Raw genomic sequence first — 22,728 nt, forward strand, 5'->3', positions numbered from 1 at the left:
CTATTGTCCAATAACTACTGGAGTGAGTTTTCAGCAGTAGAAGTATGTTTTAGTTACATACTTGTTAGGCTCAAAAAGGAAGCATACATACCATCCAGTTCTTTCATATCACTGTTGGTTTTATTGAGAAGGTTTTCCGCTTGCTCCTTGATGTCCTTCAGCTTCTTACTGATCCCATCCACGCTATCTGCTCCTCCACCCAGAGCCTCCACTTTGTCCTGAAGCTCCTTGAATTTCTGCTCTACAGTTTTTAGATCCTGGCAGAAGGAGAAAACAAAACACAAACAGAATGAAATGACTCAATAATAAACTATTATTTGTCCCCTTTTAAGACGTCACATGGGGTTCCATATTCCTCCTCAGCACATCCCTCCTCTGCTGACCCACATCGACACACTGACCAGGAGCAGCGGCAGACCTGAGAAGCGAAACCAAACCCAGAGCCCAAACTGCCACTGCATCCAAGCACAACACTACAAGGTTATTCTGTTCAGCACAAAAAGTAAAATGTTAAATTACAAGGAAACACGGACAACACAAAACTCTTTCAATCTGCAGGGAGGCTGTGGCAACACGTGATGTTGTCATACTGCAGTCCAAGTGGGCCACAGGAAGCCCAGCGGGCGTACCTGGTCCAGGCCTCGTGCCGCGCGGGTGGCGTTCTCCGACTGAGCCTTGGCTTCCTGTGCCATGACCCTGTTCAGCTCCGTCTTCCGCCGCACAGACTCCACCTCTGCCGACAGGTTGGCCAGTCGCATCATGGCATCCATCTGTTTGTCCTCGATGAGTTGCAGCTTTTCCTCCACCTGCAGGGGGAGGCAACCAGGAGTTTGACAGACTGTGGTGGAGATGTCAGCTGTTTCCTGTCACTGTGCGAATGCGTACATAGATGTGTGTAAAGTGTGAGACTGCTCAACTTTAGCATAGTCATGAACAAAATGGTAGGCTAGTTAAAAAAAAAAAAAACATGAGGCACTCCCTATCTATGAAACATGGAAGATTCCCTTTAAATGAAATGACTGCCATATATTGTGCTATACTATTCCTCTTGGTGTCCTTCAAACACCAGAAAGGCATAGGGGAAGATAACCATTAATTTCACTCAAGTTCAAGCATACCAGCATGCTCTGCCACTGAAGGACTCTTTTGCCTCCCTCCTAGCAGGGTTTCCTAGACTAATTCCCAGTTGGAAATGTAAAGCAGCTTGAGTCTGGGACACAAATGTCATGCCGCACTGGCTCCCTTAATTGCACAGGGAGGCCTAGTGTGATAAAAACTGATATATTTCCTTTCCTGCTTCACTGGTACACACACCCTGTAGCTTGTAACACCACAGCCCATAATGCTCTGCAATGGCATTTCATTATTATTACTGTAATGGCAGTGGGTGTCGGGCAGCAGGTTGGTGTAGTGGGCAGGTGAGAGGGTACTGTACCATGGCAGTGGTGTCGCCCACGCCGTTGATGTTCTTCTGGGCCTTCTTCAGGGCTTTCTCTGCAGTGTCTGCCGCCTGCTGGGCGTTATTAAGAGCGGTCTTCGTCTCATCTACAGTGTCCTTCACTGCTTCTGCTCGGGCCCTGTGTTGAGAACACACAGCGTGATTAGCTGTGATTCTAATATTGACTGAAACACACAGACACTGCAAAAGGAATGCAAAAAACAAAAGCCAAGTGCCAGTGGAAGTGGTTAGGGTGGATCTCAATAGGACTGTTTTCGCACTGAAAACACAACTGCCTATTACATACGCATCACGGGATACAATTTTGATACTGATGTGTAATAGGGGAGATGTAAATATAATTGCAGAGAGAGACACAAATAGAATATGAGAAGAGAGTTTTCTGTGCCCTGGCATCCTGAAGGCCTAAAACAGAAATCTTCAGATTTTTGAATGATGATCTTTAAACAAATAAATACATAAATAAATATGTCCATGATTAACCCTTTAAGCCACTAAAATCTTGATTGAATTTGAATTAAGGAACGGAATATGTTTTCTAATAACTCAATCTGGTCTTTGTGGTGAACTTGCACTGTGACATTACATTAAAGTGACAGTCAGATTACAAACATATTAACTAGAATTAAGAAAAAACATGAGATATAAGATTATATTGGATTCCTTAATTCTGATGGTTATATAGGAATATAAAACCCTAATCAAATCAGGACCATTTAGTGAGTTGGGCAGGGTACAGTACAATGTCTCTCTCCATGTCTTACTTGGCGCTGACAGCATCCTTCAGGAGCTCTTCAGCGATGCGGAGCTGCTGGGAGGTGCTGTTGAAGACGCTCTCCACATTGGTGAGGTCGGCGATGCTGTCCTGGATCTCCTGCACCAGGCGGGCCAACATGCTACCATTGACGGGCAGGGAGATAGCCAGCACCTGCTGGGCCACCTTCTCGATGCTCTCGGCATCAGCGCCATCCTCTGGAGCACAGTGCAAATCACAGAGACAACATCAGCCAAACATGCCACCCGTGAAAAGCCCTTTACACTGTCTGCACATGCAGCTACCCTAACTGTAATGCAGGCAGAAGCATTCAGTCTCAGCTAGTGGCCTTACATGATATTAAACAAACACCATTAAGACTAACTTGAAAAACTAACCCATTAAGAAGTCTCTGATCTTCTGGATGAAGTCTTTGAGCTGCTGATTGGTGTTTGCAAAAACCTCTTTATTCTTCAGAGCTTTCTTCAAAGCCCCCTGTGCCTGGCTTTTCACATCCTGCGTCAGCATCTTAATGTCCTTTAGCTGTTGAAACCAAATTATATTATTTTGAAATGAATGCATTTTAATTTTAAGGTAATACTCTTCAGGCTCAATATGATTTGACCCTTCATGGATCCTTATTCAGCGCATACTGACACTGGTGATGATAATTCACTACAATGCAAGAGCCTAAAAACAGTCTAAAATGATTTAGCCACTTCACACAAGAGAAACATTGGTATTATAAGGAATTGGTTTGGAGAACAATGTATGAAAAATAAGTGTTTCCTGGGAAACAGACCTTCTGTGCGACGTTCTGCAGCTCCTCATTGGCAGCTGAAATGTTGGCAGCAACATCATTGGCCAGCTGCAGAGCTCTCATGGAGGTCCCAACTGTCCCGTTACAGCCCGCCCCCCCACACTGCAGCTGCCCCTGCTCATCACGGCAACCAGCTCCCCCACATGGACTGTCTGCGCAGTTGCCCTCCTTTTCCCCATTCTTCTGACCATTGCCACCACACACCTAGAAGAAGGAAAGGCAGGAAATCAACCAGAATTGAATGTGTCTGAAGATACTTTATCTGCATGTGAGGGCATGATATATTTTTGGGTATGTATTATTTATACACATGGTATAATCACGGTAAAATTTTGAATAATAATGGTAAAAATATGGTAAAATCTTGGATTTTTTTTTACCTGGTAATTTCAAGCACAAATGTGGTATAAATATGGTAACAATGTTGAACAATCACAGTAAAATAATGGGAAAATATATTAAAAGCATGGTAAAATCATGTTATAAGTCTTATGTTGTAAGTCGCCCTGGGTAAGGGTGTCTGCCAAGAAATAAAAATAATAATAATAAAAATAATAATGTTAAAAAAATGTAATATTTATACTTATATTACAGGGAATGGATGAAGGACTAACATTTGATGAAGTTTCGTAGTACAAAAGTGATAGAATGTACCAATTTAATTTCACATTATTATTATTAGTAGTAGTAGTGGTAGTAGTAGTAGTAAAAGTATAAATATGACTAAAATGTTATTACAGTTGAAAGAATGCAAACGCACCTCTAACTGGGGTTTTAAAGCAGTGAGTCTGAGTGTTCAACATGCTGGTTCAAACCCACAGTGCAATGGGGAGTATGACTAGGGCTGATAGTAGTGTACCTTCTGGCTCAGGTGGTGGATCTTCTTGTCCATATCTCTGGATTTGTTCTGCAGCTCTTTCAGTGATTTCTTCTGAGCTGCCATGGTGCGTTGGAACTTGTCCTCCCTATCCTTCAGAAGGTCCTCTGTCTTTTGCACAGTTTCCTTGGACTGCACCACTGGACTGTTAGCACCGGACACCGAGGCATTGCATCTCCTGTCTGCATCCAGGAACTCCATGTAGGACTTAGTGATATTGTTATATGCATCTGGGGATTTAAAGTATGAAAGGAAAAATATTGAGTCCAGTCAGACTACAGATGCTGAATTTGGAAAACTCAATATTCACCTGTAAATAAACTACACTATCTACACTTTTAATCACCCAAATTGTGAAACTAATGGAGGACATTAAGCAACAAGCTGCAAACACAGATTCTGTTTTCCTCTTCTGAACTGCAAAGCTGACATTCAGACGTGTTGATGGAATGACTCTAAACAATGCTCCAGTAAAAACCCAGCTGTATAAATGGGTAATTGTATATAAAAATCATCTGATATACTATAACAATTGTAAGTCATCCTGCATAAGGGTGTCTGCTAAGAAATATAATAATGATATTTTTAAAACCTTTATGTCACTATACATGATAAAACCATTACTGGCTTGTTTGTAACTGTTCCAACAATTAGTTATGCATGAGTGAGTTACCGCTGAGGCCTGCGCTGATGATGTTTCCTAGTTGACGGCGACGCTCAGCCACAGTGTTGTTGAGGTCCCGGAGCTCCGCCTCCAGTATGTCCAGGTTGTCCTGCAGCTTCCCATCTCTCCGCATCGTGCTGTTCAGGTCGCCCTCTAACTCCATCAGCCTCCCGTCTGTCAAAGTGATCTCCGTCCTAGCCGAGCACAGAGCGAGATTCAGCCACCACTCGGCCTCTGTCTGGCATCAATCATGCTCACACTCTATAAGCAGCTGAGAGCATTACTCAGTCTGCACGCACCTATTTAATGACTAGTGTCATTACCTGGCTCAAAGTGGGTAACATGTGGGTCTTGAAATGAAAAGAGGGAAGTTTTCATTCAAATTCATATGATCTGCATTATACTATCTTTTGAAGGAATTAAACTTCAAGTAGGATTGATCAAGGCCATTTTGACCAGTAATAACATCAACATGTGGTGGGTTCAAATGCAAGAAAATCAATCAATGTTTCTCTGCAAAAGCAAGTGACCTGTTTTATGTCCTGTACTGTCCTAACAGAAATATTTAATGAACTCATAAAAAATAATATTGACCAAGAGCAATGGAGTTGCTTTGCATGTCTTTGAAATGGTTCCCAGTGGGCTGCAGGGTGGTGGTTGTGGGCATACCTCAGGTCATCGGCGTTCTGGCTCAGCAGTGAGAAGATCCTCAGGCTGGAACTGCCGTTGATGAGGCTCTGAATGTCAGCCAGCTTTTTCTCCAGGTCCTGGATGCGCGTGTCGTTAAAGTCAGAGGGGAGCCCTGCCATCTGGATCTTCTTCACCTGCATCTGGACCGTGTCCAGCTCTCGTCGCAGGCGGCACACTACATCATCCCACTGGTCGAAGCAGGGGTGGCAGGGCACACACTTAGGGAAGTTCCCAGAGAAGCCCCGGGCACACTGATTGCACTGCTGGCCCATCGCTCCCTCCTTACACACACAGTGCCCAGTCTCCCGGTCACACTGGGGCGTTTCTGAGCCGAACGGGTCACAGTTACACTCTGGGGACAGAGGGCCAACACAACATTAGGAAAAACTGAGCACAAGTATTAGAGCTGAAAATAATACATTAACCCTAAGGTAAATTTACTAAGGTAAATTAGAAAGAATACATGTTTATATATTTCTAGAGCTGTCTTTGCACGACCTGAAATGCGGTGTATTTGCAAATAAAAGGCTGTTACTTCAAAATAATGTATCTCCATTTACTTCAGTATGTGAAAACCTTGGGCTATGATACAAGAATACATTATTCATTTACAGTAGCAAGTGTGTGAACAATTATCTTTGTGTGCAAAAACTGGAGAGAACAGCTTTTGAAAGACTGGCAGTCACAGCATTGCCTAGCTTTCCAACCTGAAGATATGACCTTATTTGCTTTTATCTTATTTTCAGATAAATGAGACAGACAAAATAAGCAGATGGAGAGAGAGATAAAGACATAATTAGGTTAGACATTATGGTGGCTGACTATAAACTATCCCTGTATTTGCAGGAGAGCAAAAAGCTCAATAAAAAGGCGCACAAGTTTGTTTCTAAAGTGTCCATCCTTTCTATGTATTACAGGGCTGAGGACAGTAGAGACACCAATTTAAAATGGCTGGCCAAGTCAGGAAGATGTTGATATGTAAGCCAGACTACCTTTACATTCTGTGCTTGGGTCACCCCAGTAGGTCTCCTGGCACTCTGAGCACACTCTGCCCCCAAAGCCTGGCCGGCAGCGACACTGTCCAGAAATCTGGGGAGAGATGGGAGTTTCCATAAAACACAAGCATTCAAATAAAGGCCACAAAGGGACTAACAAGTAGTCATGTTTCATTTTTCTTCCTATTCCATTGTTTTTAAGTATGTAAAAACAATGTATAAAACCAAAATGATGTTGAAGTGGGGGTACTTTCCATGTATTTAATAAGCTTTACACTTTTCGTATTACTTTTAGATAATGAGGAGGACATTTTCCTCTATAGAAAATCCCCCAGTTAGTGAGGTACAGGGCCTATGTAAGAAGCAGTGCACAGGTGCTCTACCATGTTGCAGTCTTCACCAATGCCGTGTTGGGGGTGGCAGCTGCATGGCTCACAGCCTGGCTCCCGGCCGAAGTTCCAGTGCAGAGGTGCACACCGGTCACAGTTCTGCCCGATGACGTGGGCACGGCACGGGCAGGCTCCTGTGTTCTTGTCACAGTGACACACCTCTGCGGTGCAGAGAGATGACAGGGTGCCCGCAGTCACACAGGTGCACCCTGTAAGAAGAATTAGCAGGATGTTTCTCCCAGTTTTCTATGATATACAAAACTACAGCAAACAGAGAGAACAATGCTGAATATGAATAGCTCTAGATCTACAATTTGGTAGAGGCCAAATATTCAACTTAAATATGCTGATTTTTTCATACAGTAAAGTACCCCTGGTGAAATTTGCTTTGTTTAAGGGTGAAGCTGTTAAGGAAGAGCTTAATTTCACAGTCCAATGAGCCAATCTAAGACCTTACTCTGCCTTACTGACTACAGTTCTGTTTCCAGAGAAATATCCACTGAAGACTCTTTAACAACAAACTATCTATGACTTTCTACCCATCATCTGAGCTTGCCACAGGTCAAATGGAAGAACATTCATCCTCTTTCCGGGAGATTGTTTAAACACAGATAGAGGGAAAAGGCATAACTCACGCCTGCAGTCCTGAACGAGGGCGTTGCCATAGTATCCAGGCTTACACTCCGCACACGTCGGCCCATCAGTGTTGTAGAGACAGTTCAGACACTGGCCGGTCTGTGGGTCACATGACCCAGGGTCCAGGGTATCAATGTTGTTGTTGCACTGGCAAGGCCTGCACTCTCCACCAGCTCGCACTGGGTCACCGAAATAACCAGGGGCGCAGTGGTCACAGCGAGGGCCTGGGCAGAGAAAAATGACTTAACTTCAGTAAGCACGACACTATAAAAAAACATCTGAGCACATTTATTTTTCCAATCAGACAAATTATTTGTGTTGTGGAGGTAATAAGATCCTTGTCTATTCATCATAAGTTGCCTTCTGCTTTCATGTTCCTAGTCCCCATGCCCTCACCTGTATATCCTGTTCTGCAGTGGCAGATGATCTGATTGGACACAGGATCAGAGTAACAGGAGTCCCCATTGGAGTGATCACTTCCTGGGTTTCCAGGGCAAGGGCAAGGGCGACAGTGTTCTCCGGACCCCAAAACAGGGTTTCCATAGAAACCATTCATGCACCTAGAAAACATGACAATATTAAGTAGGCACATCTTTCATATGATGCTGTCATTCCTCAAGCACATTACTGTTGACAAGTCTTAACTTTGGAGATTATAACAGAAAAGTTACACAAAATTAACAGGAATCCAAGTTAGCAGACTGAAAGCCACATCAAAACCCATATTTCATGGGCAGAGCTGATGTAAAAGATATGGAGAGTAAAATTAAAAATGAGTAAGATTTTAGTTGTCTGAGGTGGATTTACATACAGCAACAGTCATGCCACAGCAGCTGATGTTCTGCCTTGCATGAGGTCTGTCCACAGTGCCCCCCACTGTACCTCTCACAGAGTGCCCCGGCCGTGTAGTCCCTACAGCTGTCACAGGCTCCTGTCTGGGGGTCACAGGTCTCTGAGTGCCCGTTACACTGGCATGGCCGGCAGCTGGGAAAGCCCCACTGCCCTGGCTGGCAATTGGCACACTGGCGACCGGTGGCCCCATGCTGACACTGGCACTGGCCCGAGACAGGGTCACACAGGTTACTGACTGAGCCCTGAGAGTGACAGTCACAGGCTGAGGAGACAACATGACAGTTCATTATTAAAAACATACTGCCCAGTCTGCTTCTTCCCATAAAAAGTAAAGCACTTAAGCATTGTAAATGTAGAAAACTTCAATTAATCTACAGTTTTCAGAAATCTACTCAGTATATATGCATCTGATCTATACATTTTCTAGTTCTGATCTGTTTATTTATTTATGTTTGCATCGGCCAGAATACTCAAGAAAAGCAGCGAAAACTTGTGACCTATCAGCTGAGTGCTTTGTCAAGTGACTGCCCAATATTTCTGATGCTTTTACAACTGAGTAGTGTATGTGTAGTGTCTATACACACAGGATGGTCCCTGGGGTTTTACTCACCACTGCAGCCGTAAGGTCCAAAGCCATATGTTCCAGGAGCACAGTGGTCACAGTGCTGGCCAACCACGTTGGACTTACATTGGCAGTAACCCCCCACCTTGTCACACACCGTGCTGAGAGAGCCCTGGGGGTCACACTGACAGGCTGCAGTGTAAGAAAGAGATACAGCTTTAGCCGACATAACCGAACAAAGGCCACCAACACAGTGGGTACTAATTCCACACAATCCAAAATAGTGACAGGAATTAAAACTATACAGTGTCTGCCCTATGGATTAACCAGCCATGAACCGCACCTCTTGGATGTTCAGACTAAATGTTATTACTAATTTTAAAAAGAAATACAGCTATAGCATATGAAAACAATTGTGGACTCTTGTTTGGGGTCACAGTTTACAAAATAATCCATGTGTTGAGTCCTTGATTGCTTCAAGTGACCATTGCATGGTGGAGAATGCTGGTAGGTCTATAGCTCTGTACATCTTTACAGAATCTGAATTAAGCTAACTCAGCCCTATGGTTGAAGCAGATTCCCTGTGAAGTAAACAAGCAAGGATAAACAAGTAATTAGCAAATCAACTGACTAAGGTGGGCTGAATGGTCTCCTTTAACTTGTACTTGTACTTACGCAGTGCGCCGTCGTGCATGATAGCAGATATGCTGCAGATGAGTTTGACGCACATCTCCGCCAACATGGGCATGGGCACCATCATGAAGGAGTCCAAACACATGTAGTGCTCCATCTCCTTGCGGTGGTGCACCGACACGGGGTCATTGCCGAGGAAACCGGGCAGCTCTGTATACTGTGGAATCAGCACCAGCTGGGAAAAGAGAGCGGTTGAGTGGAATGAGCAACCCTTCAGTCAGAAGAGCAGGATGAGACCTGTGCCACAAACATTTAACAAAAATACAGTATCCCAATTTTCCAGTGTCATGCAGGGTTCCTAAGACATAGGGGAGGGGGCATATATTCTGCAGTAGTAGTCCATCATAGAGGGGGGGTGGCTTTGGTTCTTCACCAGTCATTAGAATGATTAATACATGCAAATAACCTTGAAATAATTATACTAAAATCAGCTGGGGATTTTTTACCCTGAACTGTGGTCTATGATGTCACTGTAACATGCTCTATATCAACCAGGAGCACCACAACGTACTAGGTAGGTTCTTGAAAAATACATCAAAACAGCCTTTGTTTAACTGGAATTTCTTGTCACAAAAAAACATAACAGAGACAGTAAAAACATAATATGGTGGCTCACAAAGATCATCCAAATAAAACTATTGGGGTTGGTGATGTTAACTCCAGATGACAAAATTATTTTTCTCAGAAACTTATTTGGAGATCCTGAGGCGATGGCTTGTAATATGAAAATCCTGAGATAAATGATCTCAATATGTCACTGGATAAAGCAGTTTTTTTTCTCAGACCAGTTACTTTATCTACAAATGAACACCAGCAGATGGTGATGTTTCCTTCAGTAATAGTACTTTTGTAATGAGCAGATGTATTTTAGGAAAGTATTACATGTTTTGCTCAACAAGCTTTTCTTGACTTACAGAATCGATTAGTATGAATGCAGTCAGGTGTCGGTGAGAGACTCCATAGCGCTGGAAGCGGATAGCTACAACATAACGGTTGTTGGGTTCAAAGCAGAATGGCCTGGGCATCTTTATGTACCTGTAAAATATGAAACCATCACTATAACAACAGAACCACTGAAAAATGCCACTCTGTTCTATCTGAATTTTAGTAATAAATCACAAGCACAGAAGTGTTGAAAAGGTCAAAAGGTTCCATCTGCTGCAAAAACACATTTGAACTCCAAGCCTATATCTTGTAAACTACTGTAAGAAAGACAAATTCACATGTTTAAAATCTTATGCAGCCTTCTGAGCCATTCTCGTCAGCAACAGTTTTCATGCTGCATTAATATCCTTGTTGGCCAGGACATTCCTGCTTTCTCTCTCAATCACACTGCTGCCCCATGTCCAGCAGCAGCATTTCAGTGTGGCAGAGTATGTCGGGTTCACAGTGACGAGATGAAATATGACAATGGTCTCAATCCCCCAAGTACAAAAGACAGTGTCGGTCAGGGGACTGTGAAGGCCCCTATTCAGGAACTAATGAGTTGAAATCAAGCGAGAAAAAGGACAGGGGTTCCATTCACTCCCTGGGAGGGACTCAGAGAGCAGCAACCCTCCCTTTACACAGCTAAACAAGCTTCATAGAGGTCACACACACTCGGCAGCTAGTGAAGCAAAGCCACAACACAAGTGCAAACAGAGCACGTTGGGTCCCCCACTTTCTTCTGCTCCTTTTTTTTTTTTCGTTCTGTTCCGATTGAATTTTTTGTGACATTTCTAAACTCACTCCAACCTAAACAGTACGAAGACTTAGGAAGGAGCAAAAGTACACCTTCGAAATTGAGTTTATTTGACCTATCGCCAATTAAATTGCACAGAAATTGTATAATAATATTGAATCAATTAGGTTGTCTCTCTTTTTGTTCTTTAGATTAAATATTTTCAATAGTCCCATGGGAGAGTACATGTCTAAATAGCAACACAGAGGGATCCAATCATCTGAATAACACTTTGAATTCTCTGTAAGATCAGGATAGTTAATTTGGGTAAAACATTTCCAAGTCCATCCAAGTCTTCCATTTGAATTTCCTTCCTTTGTCATGAGAATTTCCATTGAAAGGTTAACAATGAATGAGTCCGGGAGCAAAGTAAAAGTGAACTAAGTACATATAAATTGCACAGCCCACTGCCTCCCAAGTCAGCACAGGTAATGTTTGTTAGGATTGTTTGGGATTGAAGCCCCTATCACCATGTTGATATGTCTGAGTTTAATGTAGGCACCAGGCTACAGTACACAGATAATTAGCACTCAAAAAGAGGCAGACAGTCCTAGAGATTATCCACCACAGCGAGGGGGACTGTCTGGCACCATACTCGAACCTTGAAGCACTACAAGATTCATCATGCTAGTCAGGCCAGGGCAAGGTAAGACACCACAGACACTAGCACCATCTGTATTGAGTATGTCAACTATGGATTGTGTGCCACTAATTGCTACAGTTTCTTGTCAGAAACATACAGCTGTTTCTTTGCTGGTGTTTATCGAGTGGTGACTCACACACAAACACCTATACAAACCAGCCAAGTAAACTACCTGGAAGTTCCTTGAATAGAGCTGATCAAATAAGATAGCAGCAATGTGTCCATTTAGTGTAATGTATTGCCATTTATGAGTTCTGAGTACAAGCAACCATCACTTAATTGAAGTTTCTGTGGAGTGCCTGTGACTTTATAGGCATTGATTCGATTTATTTTCCATGGTTCAGCTTGTGCAATTTTTCAACCTACCCAAGTCATGGGCTATAGTTTGCAAACAAATCCACCTTTTTCATAATCAACCTTTACAAAACCATTGCCTAATTTCCTCCTTGTTAAACTACCTTGACTGGCCCACATACTGAATATTATTTGGTAAATGTTTCTATAATGTATCCCTTGACATGTCTTGACATGACTGCATGACAGATACCATAAAGCAGTTCAGTTACTTGTAAACTAAATCAGTACCTTGTTTGGTGAGGGAGCGTCACTGTGTACATCTGCTCAGAGGGCAGCACGTTCCCACAGCGGGGACTTGTGGGCAATACCAGAGACGTAATGCTAACAATGGCTTCCCAGTCTTCTGTTGACTGGGAGGGAGAAAAAAACAGTAAATAAGAGAAAGTTGTTAGGTGAAAGAACACACACTGTAAACCTCATCCTTAAAGGCTATTGCAACAAGGCTGTTTCTCCTCATTGTAACTTAATAGTAAAGAATGGTTCATCACATTGGGTGTTTGTTGAACTACATTAGCGGTCAAATGTTTTAGAATACCTAAATTTTTCCAGTTTTTATTGAAATTTACACAGTTTAATGTCTCAATGTACTCTGAAATTAAAGCATAGAACAAATAAACAACTGGAGATAAAAAAATATGTTTAACAAACCCCTCTGGTACCCTTAAAAGGGCACCAAATCTGTATGCTTCTCTCTGGAAAACTCTGTTTACAGTGTACTAATACACAACGATTTTACATAATTGGATCTGAACTTCTCTGTGTTTGATAGATCATCAAATAATACATACTGCTGTTCTGAACAAAACAAGCCTATTTGCAAAGAAATCAGAGTTCGGCCCGAATGGCTCATTCTCTCATTCTGATTGGCATGTGTTAAATTTCTAAGCCAGTGTGCTGTCCATGGGCGGCCCTATGAGTCCCCGGCCGGTGTTTGGAACTCTGTAGCATGTACCTCTGGCTCGTATCGGATCATGATGTCATAGTCCATTGCGAATGGGATGTTGCCAACGGTGAACACCAGGCCTGCTCCGTCCTTCACTCTTGCAAAGCCGGGGCCTGTCCACGTCACCATCTGCCCGGGAGCCCTCTCCCTGTGCACGGTCTTCACATCAGGCTAGGGAAGAGAGTGCATCACCATAAATGTTTGGCTGCCTGGGAAAATAGTCACAGGCACAGACTCTGGGCTATCCTTTATCACTTTATTTAACTTAACACAGTACTGTAATATGTAAAAAGAAAGCTTATCTGGAAAATACTTACAGTGAGGGAAAAAGGTATTTGATCCCCTGCTGATTTTGTACGTTTGCCCACTGACAAAGAAATGATCAGTCTATAATTTTAATGGTAGGTGTATTTTAACAGTGAGAGACAGAATAACAACAACAAAATCCAGAAAAATGCATTTCAAAAAAGTTATAAATTGATTTGCATGTTAATGAGGGAAATAAGTATTTGATCCCCTATCAATCAGCAAGATTTCTGGCTCCCAGGTGTCTTTTACACAGGTAACGAGCTGAGATTAGGAGCACTCTCTTAAAGGGAGTGCTCCTAATCTCAGCTCGTTACCTGTATAAAAGACACCTGTCCACAGAAGCAATCAATCAATCAGATTCCAAACTCTCCACCATGGCCAAGGACTGAAATCCTGCAGCGCCCGCAAGGTCCCCCTGCTCAAGAAAGCACATGTACAGGCCCGTCTGAAGTTTGCCAATGAACATCTGAATGATACAGAGGAGAACTGGGTGAAAGTGTTGTGGTCAGGTGAGACCAAAATCGAGCTCTTTGGCATCAACTCAACTCGCCGTGTTTGGAGGAGGAGGAATGACCCCAAGAACACCATCCCCACCGTCAAACATGGAGGTGGAAACATTATGCTTTGGGAGTGTTTTTTTGCTAAGGGGACAGGACAACTGCACCGTATCAAAGGGACAATGGACGGGGCCATGTACCGTCAAATCTTGGGAGAGAACCTCCTTCCCTCAGCCAGGGCATTGAAAATGGGTCGTGGATGGGTATTCCAGCATGACAATGACCCAAAACACACAGCCAAGGCAACAAAGGAGTGGCTCAAGAAGAAGCACATTAAGGTTCTGGAGTGGCCTAGCCAGTCTCCAGACCTTAATCCCATAGAAAATCTGTGGAGGGAGCTGAAGGTTCGAGTTGCCAAACATCAGCCTCGAAACCTTAATGACTTGGAGAGGATCTGCAAAGAGGAGTGGGACAAAATCCCTCCTGAGATGTGTGCAAACCTGGTGGCCAACTACAAGAAACGTCTGACCTCTGTGATTGCCAACAAGGGTTTTTCCACCAAGTACTAAGTCGAAGGGGTCAAATACTTATTTCCCTCATTAACATGCAAATCAATTTATGACTTTTTTGAAATGCGTTTTTCTGGATTTTTTTGTTGTTATTCTGTCTCTCAGAATAAGTGGGCAAACGTACAAAATCAGCAGGGGATCAAATACTTTTTTCCCTCACTGTAATTGGACTGATGGAATTCACACTGTGCTTGGGAACTCAGTAATGTCACATTATCTGAATTACTGTTTCAGAGATAAGCTGGGTAAGATATTTGTATTTCCAACCCCTCAAAGATAACAATTCCTGAACTCCTTAAAGAAAACATTGGTTTTATTAGATGGTGAAAAACACAAAATTCTAAGGAGCCTAACAAATAAAAGGCTTATCAATCAAATTAAAATATTCATATAATTATCTATCAATGGTGATTTAACATTGCCAATATGACTCAGCTAAGGGCAACACACAACTAAGCTAATCATCTCTGACAAGGATATATTGTAGTGCAATCAATTCATCACCTTGTATCTTGTAGTTATGATCCTACATCATGCTGGATAACCTACATCATTTTACAGTGAAATCAGCATACTGCACATCAATGCTAGATTAATGTGATGGATAAATATTATCACAGATGAATGCATTCCCCAGGATTAAAATACGGCCTCAGTATGCAGGTCCTAAGCCTGATAAACACTCAGGTCTTTGCTGTAGTTTATTTGTTGCCAATTTATTGGCCCAGAGGCCAAGATAAATTCCTTTGTGACAATAATTAATTAGAGTGTAGTCAATGTTTCCTGTCCTGGCTGTCTGCCTATGCCTCATGTTGCACAGACTATATGTACCTGCATTTAGTCTCTAAGTTAAGATCATATCTTACAGAGTGATTTGAGTGCCTGCCCTGAGCAGTGATTGGAAAATGAGAATGATTTAGTTTAACTTTCCTGCTGCTGAAATAAATAAACACACACAACTGTCAAATTGAATTCCACAGGTTTACACCCTGGGTAAAAGAAGTGAGTCCTAGTCAAGAAAACTAATCAATCATAGCTTACTTGCAAGAAGAAGGAAAGTATACTCTTGGAGGAGTCAAAACTAAAAGATCCTCTACTGAACAAGAAAAAGACAAATCCTACAGTGCTGCAAAAACATGTGAACTTCATTTCTGAAGGACATGGAGAGCACAACTCAAATATTCTAGATATAAGACATTTCAAAACCCAATGTGTTTTTGGTGTTGGACACATCTGTAAATCCACTGCTTTGAAAATGCATTTGAAAGGTTAAGAATCCTGCAGCCAGAGCATTGTGAACATGGTCTGTAAACAAAGAGATCCCAGAGAGGCATTGATATCAGGCTCCCAAGAGAGAGAGTTACCGTCTGCTGTAGCTGGCGGATCCTCCTCAGTGCTGCCCTCTGCTGCTGGGCGCTGGCAATCCGACGGTGGCGGCGGTGCCTCCTCAGCTGGTTGTTTAGGTGCTCCACACAGTCGACCTCAGCCTTGGGTCGGGGCCTTCCCTGGACGGGGACAGCACGGGTTAGTCACAACACAAATTAAATGGTTTCTTAAAAAAAAGAAGGCTACTTAGTACTTGACGTAGTTTCACCTTCCCGGATAACACATTCTCTGCAAAGGATGGAATTTGAATGCGTGATGTGAAGAAAGTAGATAATGAATAGCTACATTTACAAGGAAGCGCTTCTTAGCTGCTATACAAATGAAACTCTAAAGTAGATGGTAATGGGGAACAAAGGCAGGGCGAGTGAGGGCAGTCAGAGCAGCAACTGGAATGTGAGATAAATACTTGGTCAAGGACACAGAAGCTGGCAGGCGACAGGAGACCCTGTCACCACTAAGAGAGAGCAGGTAAAAGCTACAGCCAATTCTGATACACCAATCCAACAAACAACAGCCACCCTGCTTTAATCTCACAAAGACGCTGCCCCTCGCTGCTGGTTTTCAGTTTCTAATTCTCTACAGCAGGGGTTCCCAATGTCTAGTGATGGAGGGCCAATTTCCATAGGTGGCATTGGAATGGGGGGGCCACAGTAGAAAATGAACCATCGATGAAAATGAAATATGCCCCAATTCATACCTTTTTATGAACTTCAATTGTTGTTTTATTATTTTCCCCCAGATTATATGTGCAATTTATAACAGAAAATGTTCAGAAACTGTAAAAGTATAGTAAAGGTTCAGAAAGGGGTGGTTGAAGGTTGGCTTTGGGGGGCCGCACCAATCATCCGGGAGGGCCGCATTTGGCCTCTGGGCCACACTTTAGGAACCACGTGGCATACAGAGACGCAAAGTTTTGTAACATTTCGGCTTTCCCAGGCCTATCAGATCCGAGTCTTTAATGCACAATTGCAGAGGCTGGGCAGGACCGCTTGAATCTCCCCTCTTGGGTCTTGAAACACTCCTGACATTGCTGCAACTCTACTGAGCAAGCTCCAAAGCACTCTAAGGGCCGTGAACCCCCCCTCACAGCAGGCGGGGGCATTTGTTGGGCTTGTGTGAAAGGCCTGGAGCAGGAAAACAGAGCCCTGCCAGAGGGAGGGAAGTGGCCAAGGAATTTGATGCTTCGCTAGCCGCTAATAAGCCTCGTGTTTAGGGCTCAGAAACACATCCCTACACTTTCTGTTCGGTCTTCCATCTGATGCATAGAGGGACTGGACTGGACTGATTGTTAACCTGTGGCATGTTATCAGTTTATTCTTTTGCAAAAACCTCTGTGAAATACTAATTTGCATTTTCCCAGATACTTCCATTTTTGCCCTTTATTTGTTTCACTTCCTCCTTTATTGACCTCTTGCTGTTGAAAAAAAACTATTTGCATTAGTTTTAGCTCCAAGAGCTGTTTCTTTCTATTTCCCTCTTTGTTTTCCTCATCCCTTTGTTAAGATCTGTATTTGTATTTTGCTTAATCTCTATCCCTTCTGTATGCACAATACAACATTTTCTTTCTCTTGGTATATTGCATTAAACCATTTTGGCCAATGTTTTTTGGTCCTCAATTTGCTAAGTTTTGGTACAAATTTCTCCTGAGCCTCAAGTAGTATATTCTTAAAATATAACTATCAATTTTCAACTGAATCTGTATCCAGTGTGCTCCAGTCCAACTACTTTGTGTCGCCTCATACCTTCAAGGTTTGTTTTTCTAAACTGCACTCATTGTTTTAGACTTGGTCCTTGTTTTTTGAAAGTATGTCTCAAAGCTAACCATATTGTGATCACAGTTTGCCATTGGTTCTCTAACTAGTGTCCCTGACTCTATCTTGGTCATTTGAAAAGATCAAATCAATGCATGCACACTCTCTGATTGGTTACCTGACAAATTGAGTTAGAAAGCAGTCATTTGCCATCTCAATCATTTCTATTTCTGCTTCTGTAGTCCCAATTGGGCTTTCCCAGTCTAAGTTTGGGAAATTGAAATCCTCCATTATATCAGCCACATCCTTGCTACATGCAGTCCTGATTACATTGTACAGTGAAATATCTTGTTGGGTAGTCTGTAACACACTCCTACCACTAATCCTCCAGATCTTTAATTCAAAAATTTTACCACACAAAAATTCTGTGTCGTTAGCAGGATCGAATTTGAGTTCTTCTGCCTCAATGTCATTTTTCACATATAATGCTACCCCACCACCTCTTCAATTTTGAATGTCCCTCCTAAACTGTGTGTATCCTTTCAACTTGTATTAATCCGCATCATTTTCTGTAAGCCATGTTTCTGTCACTCCTACAACATCATAGTCACATGCCAGCACTGTGGCTTCTAAATCTAACATCTTGTTCCTTATACTCCTGGCATTGAGGTACAAACATTTCATGACTTTTTTACTAGCAGTTTCCCTTGGTTTTCTTTCCTTAGTGGAACATCTCCCATTGTCAGAGCTCCCTGCCCCCCTGGTCCCTAGTTTAAAAGATTCTCAATTACTCTGCACATATGCTCTCCCAATGCATTAGCCCCCCTTCTGTTTAGATGTAGACCATCCAGTTTGTACAGGTCCCATCTATCCCAGAAGAAAGACCAATGCTCCATACATCCAAAACCCTCTTCCCTACAGCAGTATTTCAACCACGTGTTAAACTTTCTAGTCTCTACCTGTCTCCCTGGCCATGCACATGGTACAATAATTATTTTGGAGAAAACTACCATGGAGGTTCTTTTCTTTTGTTTCTTTCCTAACTCTAAAATGTGTCTTGCAGAACCTCTGCCCATCCTTTTCCTATGTCATTGGTTCCAATGTGGACCATGACCAGTGGATTCCCCCGGGCTTTGGCCAGTAGCTCGTCTACTAGTTTAGGGAGATCTGCAACCTGAGCACCAGGCAGGCAAGATACCATGCAGGTCTCCTTATCACTAGAACACACTGTGTGATCTACACCTCTAAGAATTGAGTCTCCTACTATAACTACCTCCCTGTTCTGGGGGGAGTAGACACCATGGTGCTCGGAGCCATCACTGTCCAATTCGGTGTCCAGCAGTTGGAACCTATTGGGCATTTCTAGCTCTTAGGATGTCTCTAAGGGATGTGCGCAACCTTTTCTGTGGTTACAACCTACTGTAACCCAGCAGTTCTGTACACTTTCCTGCTCTAAGGTCTCAACTGTCCTAGGTCCTAGGCATACTATCTCTCTAATGGGCTGATTGACTAATTCCTCCACAAATACTAGGTCACATTGTGTTCAGGATGTTCACTGAAGACAAACTGTGACTAAGCAGCTAATGTTATTTAATGAATGAAAAACATTACACTAACATAATACCACTCCAATTTGTCAAAGAAATCAGTCAGTGAGAACTAATATCTTTGAAAGAAATGTATCTGATTAGAAATTAGAGGTAAATTCAAAACATGCTCTTCAATAAAACCAAACTGAATACTGGTAAGTGAACACGGGTGATGTCCTGCCGTCGGTGCGAGGCTACACAGCAGAGTGCCGCGTGTTACATGGCTGTGCTATGTGGAGGACTGTGTTAATTCTCTGTGACAGGCTGGCATCTACACATTTCTCCGACCTTTTTCTGGGTCACTTCAAACCTGGGACTATGTCATGACTGTATGCTTAGTGCTGGATCTGCTGGGTAAGCATTCTCAGTCTCAGGCACCCTGTAAAAAGCCAAAGGGTAAAGCCTTTTATTTTCTGTGCATTGTGACCTTTGCACCGAGAAAGAGGACTGCTTACATTTCTTCTCAGCGGGGATAAAGTATATACTATTTAACACTGCAAAGACTACACAAATGCTGTTGGAACAGAATACTGATAGGTGAAAGCAAGTTGAAGAGTAAAGAATTTTGTTTGTGTTTGAATATTTCAATCACAAGGTTAACGCCAGATAATTGAATGTCAAGGATTGCTTAGACTTTTCAATTGTATGTGGTTGAAAGAAAAATAGATTCCTCTCATGATTGACACACTGTACTTTTAGAGATGGATTAGAAATATAGTTTGTTATTAACTTGTATAAGTCCGACATTTCAAAACATTATAGATTTAAATCATAATTAAAAGCATATATGCCTGGTGCTTTTTAATTTTTCAAAGCATAAAAAGTACAATTTATAAATATTTAATGTTATAAAAGCAGTACAATAAAACAAAGCAATTTGAAGACATTTATTTGAGAGATTCCAATAGCACTGTCAAAACTCAATGACAAAACAGCATAGACTCTCATTTCTATCTATTGTTTTGGTGTCGAGCGTTCCTGCTCTGCATTTTCTGAAAGCCTAATTTATCAACAACACATTTCACAATAGAAAACAGTTTTTTGTTTAGGCTTGTGCTTATAATGCAGGGATTCATAAAGAGCTAAATATGAAAAATGTTGTGGCAATGATTGTGCAGCTGCTGGCTTGATCCTCCTGGTGATAGGACGTGTGTATGAGTGTGAGTGGTTGTGCATGAAGGGAGACGGTTGTGTTTGTGTATGTCATGGAGGAATGCAAGAGGATATGGGCACAGATCCACACACCACCCTGATCTCTGGCGATGCACAGGGCGCTGCACTCTCTGCAGGCACCAACCTGTGGAAACCTCATCTTTCACAACAGTTATCACCTTCACAAACTAGATCTCCATCGCCATCCAGTCTGATTGTATCTTCCAAAACCTTTCACGGGCCTCCTTTTGAAATGTGACAGCCCTATCATACGTTACTGAACTGTAATTTTGTTAAAAGAAACAAACCAAAAAGAAAACTTGTGGAAAATTTGTGGTGTTCATAAAAGGCCAGAAATGAGCCAATGGCAATACTAAAAGGCAGAGGACAATGTGGGGCTATCTTCAGGAGGTACAAGGACCATTCTACTTCCATAACCTTGCAGTCTGTATGAAGAGCTGAAATACAGGGTGTCCAGGTACTTACAGGAAGGTCAGGGTCTTCAGGCGAATGTGGCACGGCATCCTCCCCTTCATATGTGTAGAAATCCAGAGGGGCACAGAAGTACCCAGGCTGCACTTCTGCACACTGCCGCCCAATGATGTGCGGCCGACAGTCACATTGCCCGTTCTCCATGACACACCTGCAAGAGCACGCATACACACACACACACACACACACACACACACACACACAATTACCTTCCAGCTCCAACTTCAACCAGCCATTGTCTCCTCTTTCCTTTTTCACTTATCTGAGTTGATCGGCATGTTCCTTTCTGCAGTTTCCCATTTATTTGGTTTCATGCCATGCATTTCCTTGCTATGAATGTTTACTGGCTCACAGATATTTATTTCATGATTATATTTTCTGAATTGAGCTGGCTTGAGATAAGTAGCTATGGCAGGCCATCACAGACCAGTGGCACAAGGCAAAATGCTCCCCTGCATAAGCTCTGTTTTGTATTTGCTAGTGAATTAATTGTGACGCACCTGTTACTATAAGCTCCACCAAAATCACAGTCACAGGGCCTGCAGCCTGCAATGTCATTACTGAGCCCCCAGTACTCTGGCTAAGGAATGAAAACCAAGGTAGGTTAAGGACCAGAATCACAGCTGAAGAAACAGATGTTAACCAAGCACAAATAGTAGAGCAGGCTCAGTTTATGGCTCAAGCTTATCCTGGTGAGGGTCACGGGGAAGCCGGAGCTGATCCCGGCAGGCATAGGGCGCAAGGCAGGAATATACCCAGGACGGGATGCCAGTCCAAGGCTCAGTTTAATATATATTTATTAATAACCTTACATTTAAATTTTACTGTCATGTAATGTATATTTCTAGCCTGCTATGTCACTGCTAATGCCTGATTGTTCAAGAATGGATTTTAATTCCTGCCCACGTGACTTAATGATAGGCAAGTGTCTCTGCATCAAAATTGGATTCAGACTGGTCCAGATTATTCTGTGAAGGCCATATCCCGTGTCCCCATCTTACCAGGCATTGGTTGCAGTAGCGGCCAGTGACGTATCTCTTACAAGAGCAGTCCCCGCTGATTTGGTCACATGGTGCTGCTGCCATGATAATCCCACGAGGATCACAGCTGCATGCTGGGAACACACAGGTAAGGGCATAAAAATCACTTGAAGATTCATAGCTACATTACTAAGATCAAATGCCCAATTGTATATTTCATAAATACAACAAAATAAAATAAACATCAAATTGAAGATACATTAGATCAATATATAAGTAAACATTTGTATTAATCTCTGCTGAGTCCTATGGCAGGTGTGCTCCTGCCCTACTCTCCCACTCACGCTGGCAGCCCAGGGGGTCATTCTTGCTGAGCCCATAGAAGCTCTCCTTGCAGCAGTCACAGCGGGTACCCTTGACATTCTGCTTGCAGTGGCACTGCCCAGCTATCATGCCCATGTCCAGGTCTGTGTGGCTGTCACACACTCCGCCATCCAGAGAGCCCACTGGGTCACAGTCACATGCTGGGCACAGAGAGAGAGCAGGAGATAGAAGAGCATCATTAAACACACTGATTATATCACTAGGGCAATGCATGGGAATAGGACACAGAGTGATCAATACAGTAAACTTTTTTTTTATAGCACTAATGATGACTTGCTGCAAGAATCCAGTACATTCTGAATGGTGCTCAGGTGATCAATTAACACCCTCACTGCATGTGCCCTTGGTAACTGCGCAGAAGAGACCAACACTAAGCAGGACCCTCCATAGCCCTGTCCCCCAAGGTTTGGTTCCTCATTGGCTTCCATTGGCTATGGCCATCATCTGAGATGGCCACTCTCTAGTAAAAGCACTTGAAGATTACCTTCAGGTTATTTTAGTTACTTTAGGGTTCATTCATCAACTCATAAAACATAGAAAATAACATAAATAAATAAATAGTATA

At 42.7% G+C, this 22,728-nt stretch overlaps 1 protein-coding gene across 2 annotated transcripts in view; it reads right to left on the minus strand.

Moving 5' to 3' along the window:
* Positions 1 to 22,728, minus strand: part of lamb2l (laminin, beta 2-like) — a 56,263-nt gene that overhangs the window by 2,321 nt on the left and 31,214 nt on the right. For both annotated transcript variants that reach the window (XM_066698211.1, XM_066698212.1), the window contains exons 11-34: positions 22,124 to 22,303; positions 21,801 to 21,913; positions 21,300 to 21,379; positions 20,794 to 20,950; positions 15,794 to 15,934; positions 13,064 to 13,225; positions 12,340 to 12,461; positions 10,306 to 10,426; positions 9,374 to 9,566; positions 8,747 to 8,890; positions 8,167 to 8,398; positions 7,681 to 7,844; positions 7,284 to 7,508; positions 6,643 to 6,857; positions 6,257 to 6,353; positions 5,244 to 5,616; positions 4,584 to 4,768; positions 3,893 to 4,140; positions 3,016 to 3,237; positions 2,612 to 2,756; positions 2,224 to 2,431; positions 1,436 to 1,577; positions 630 to 806; positions 92 to 257 (exon numbers count right to left, since the gene is read on the minus strand). In XM_066698211.1, coding sequence (XP_066554308.1) covers positions 92 to 257; positions 630 to 806; positions 1,436 to 1,577; positions 2,224 to 2,431; positions 2,612 to 2,756; positions 3,016 to 3,237; positions 3,893 to 4,140; positions 4,584 to 4,768; positions 5,244 to 5,616; positions 6,257 to 6,353; positions 6,643 to 6,857; positions 7,284 to 7,508; positions 7,681 to 7,844; positions 8,167 to 8,398; positions 8,747 to 8,890; positions 9,374 to 9,566; positions 10,306 to 10,426; positions 12,340 to 12,461; positions 13,064 to 13,225; positions 15,794 to 15,934; positions 20,794 to 20,950; positions 21,300 to 21,379; positions 21,801 to 21,913; positions 22,124 to 22,303 — 4,212 coding nt within the window. The remainder of the gene's footprint in view (positions 1 to 91; positions 258 to 629; positions 807 to 1,435; positions 1,578 to 2,223; positions 2,432 to 2,611; positions 2,757 to 3,015; positions 3,238 to 3,892; positions 4,141 to 4,583; positions 4,769 to 5,243; positions 5,617 to 6,256; positions 6,354 to 6,642; positions 6,858 to 7,283; positions 7,509 to 7,680; positions 7,845 to 8,166; positions 8,399 to 8,746; positions 8,891 to 9,373; positions 9,567 to 10,305; positions 10,427 to 12,339; positions 12,462 to 13,063; positions 13,226 to 15,793; positions 15,935 to 20,793; positions 20,951 to 21,299; positions 21,380 to 21,800; positions 21,914 to 22,123; positions 22,304 to 22,728) is intronic.

The sequence above is a fragment of the Amia ocellicauda genome, chromosome 3 (genome assembly GCF_036373705.1).
Source record: "Amia ocellicauda isolate fAmiCal2 chromosome 3, fAmiCal2.hap1, whole genome shotgun sequence".
Classification (NCBI taxonomy): Eukaryota; Metazoa; Chordata; class Actinopteri; order Amiiformes; family Amiidae; genus Amia; species Amia ocellicauda.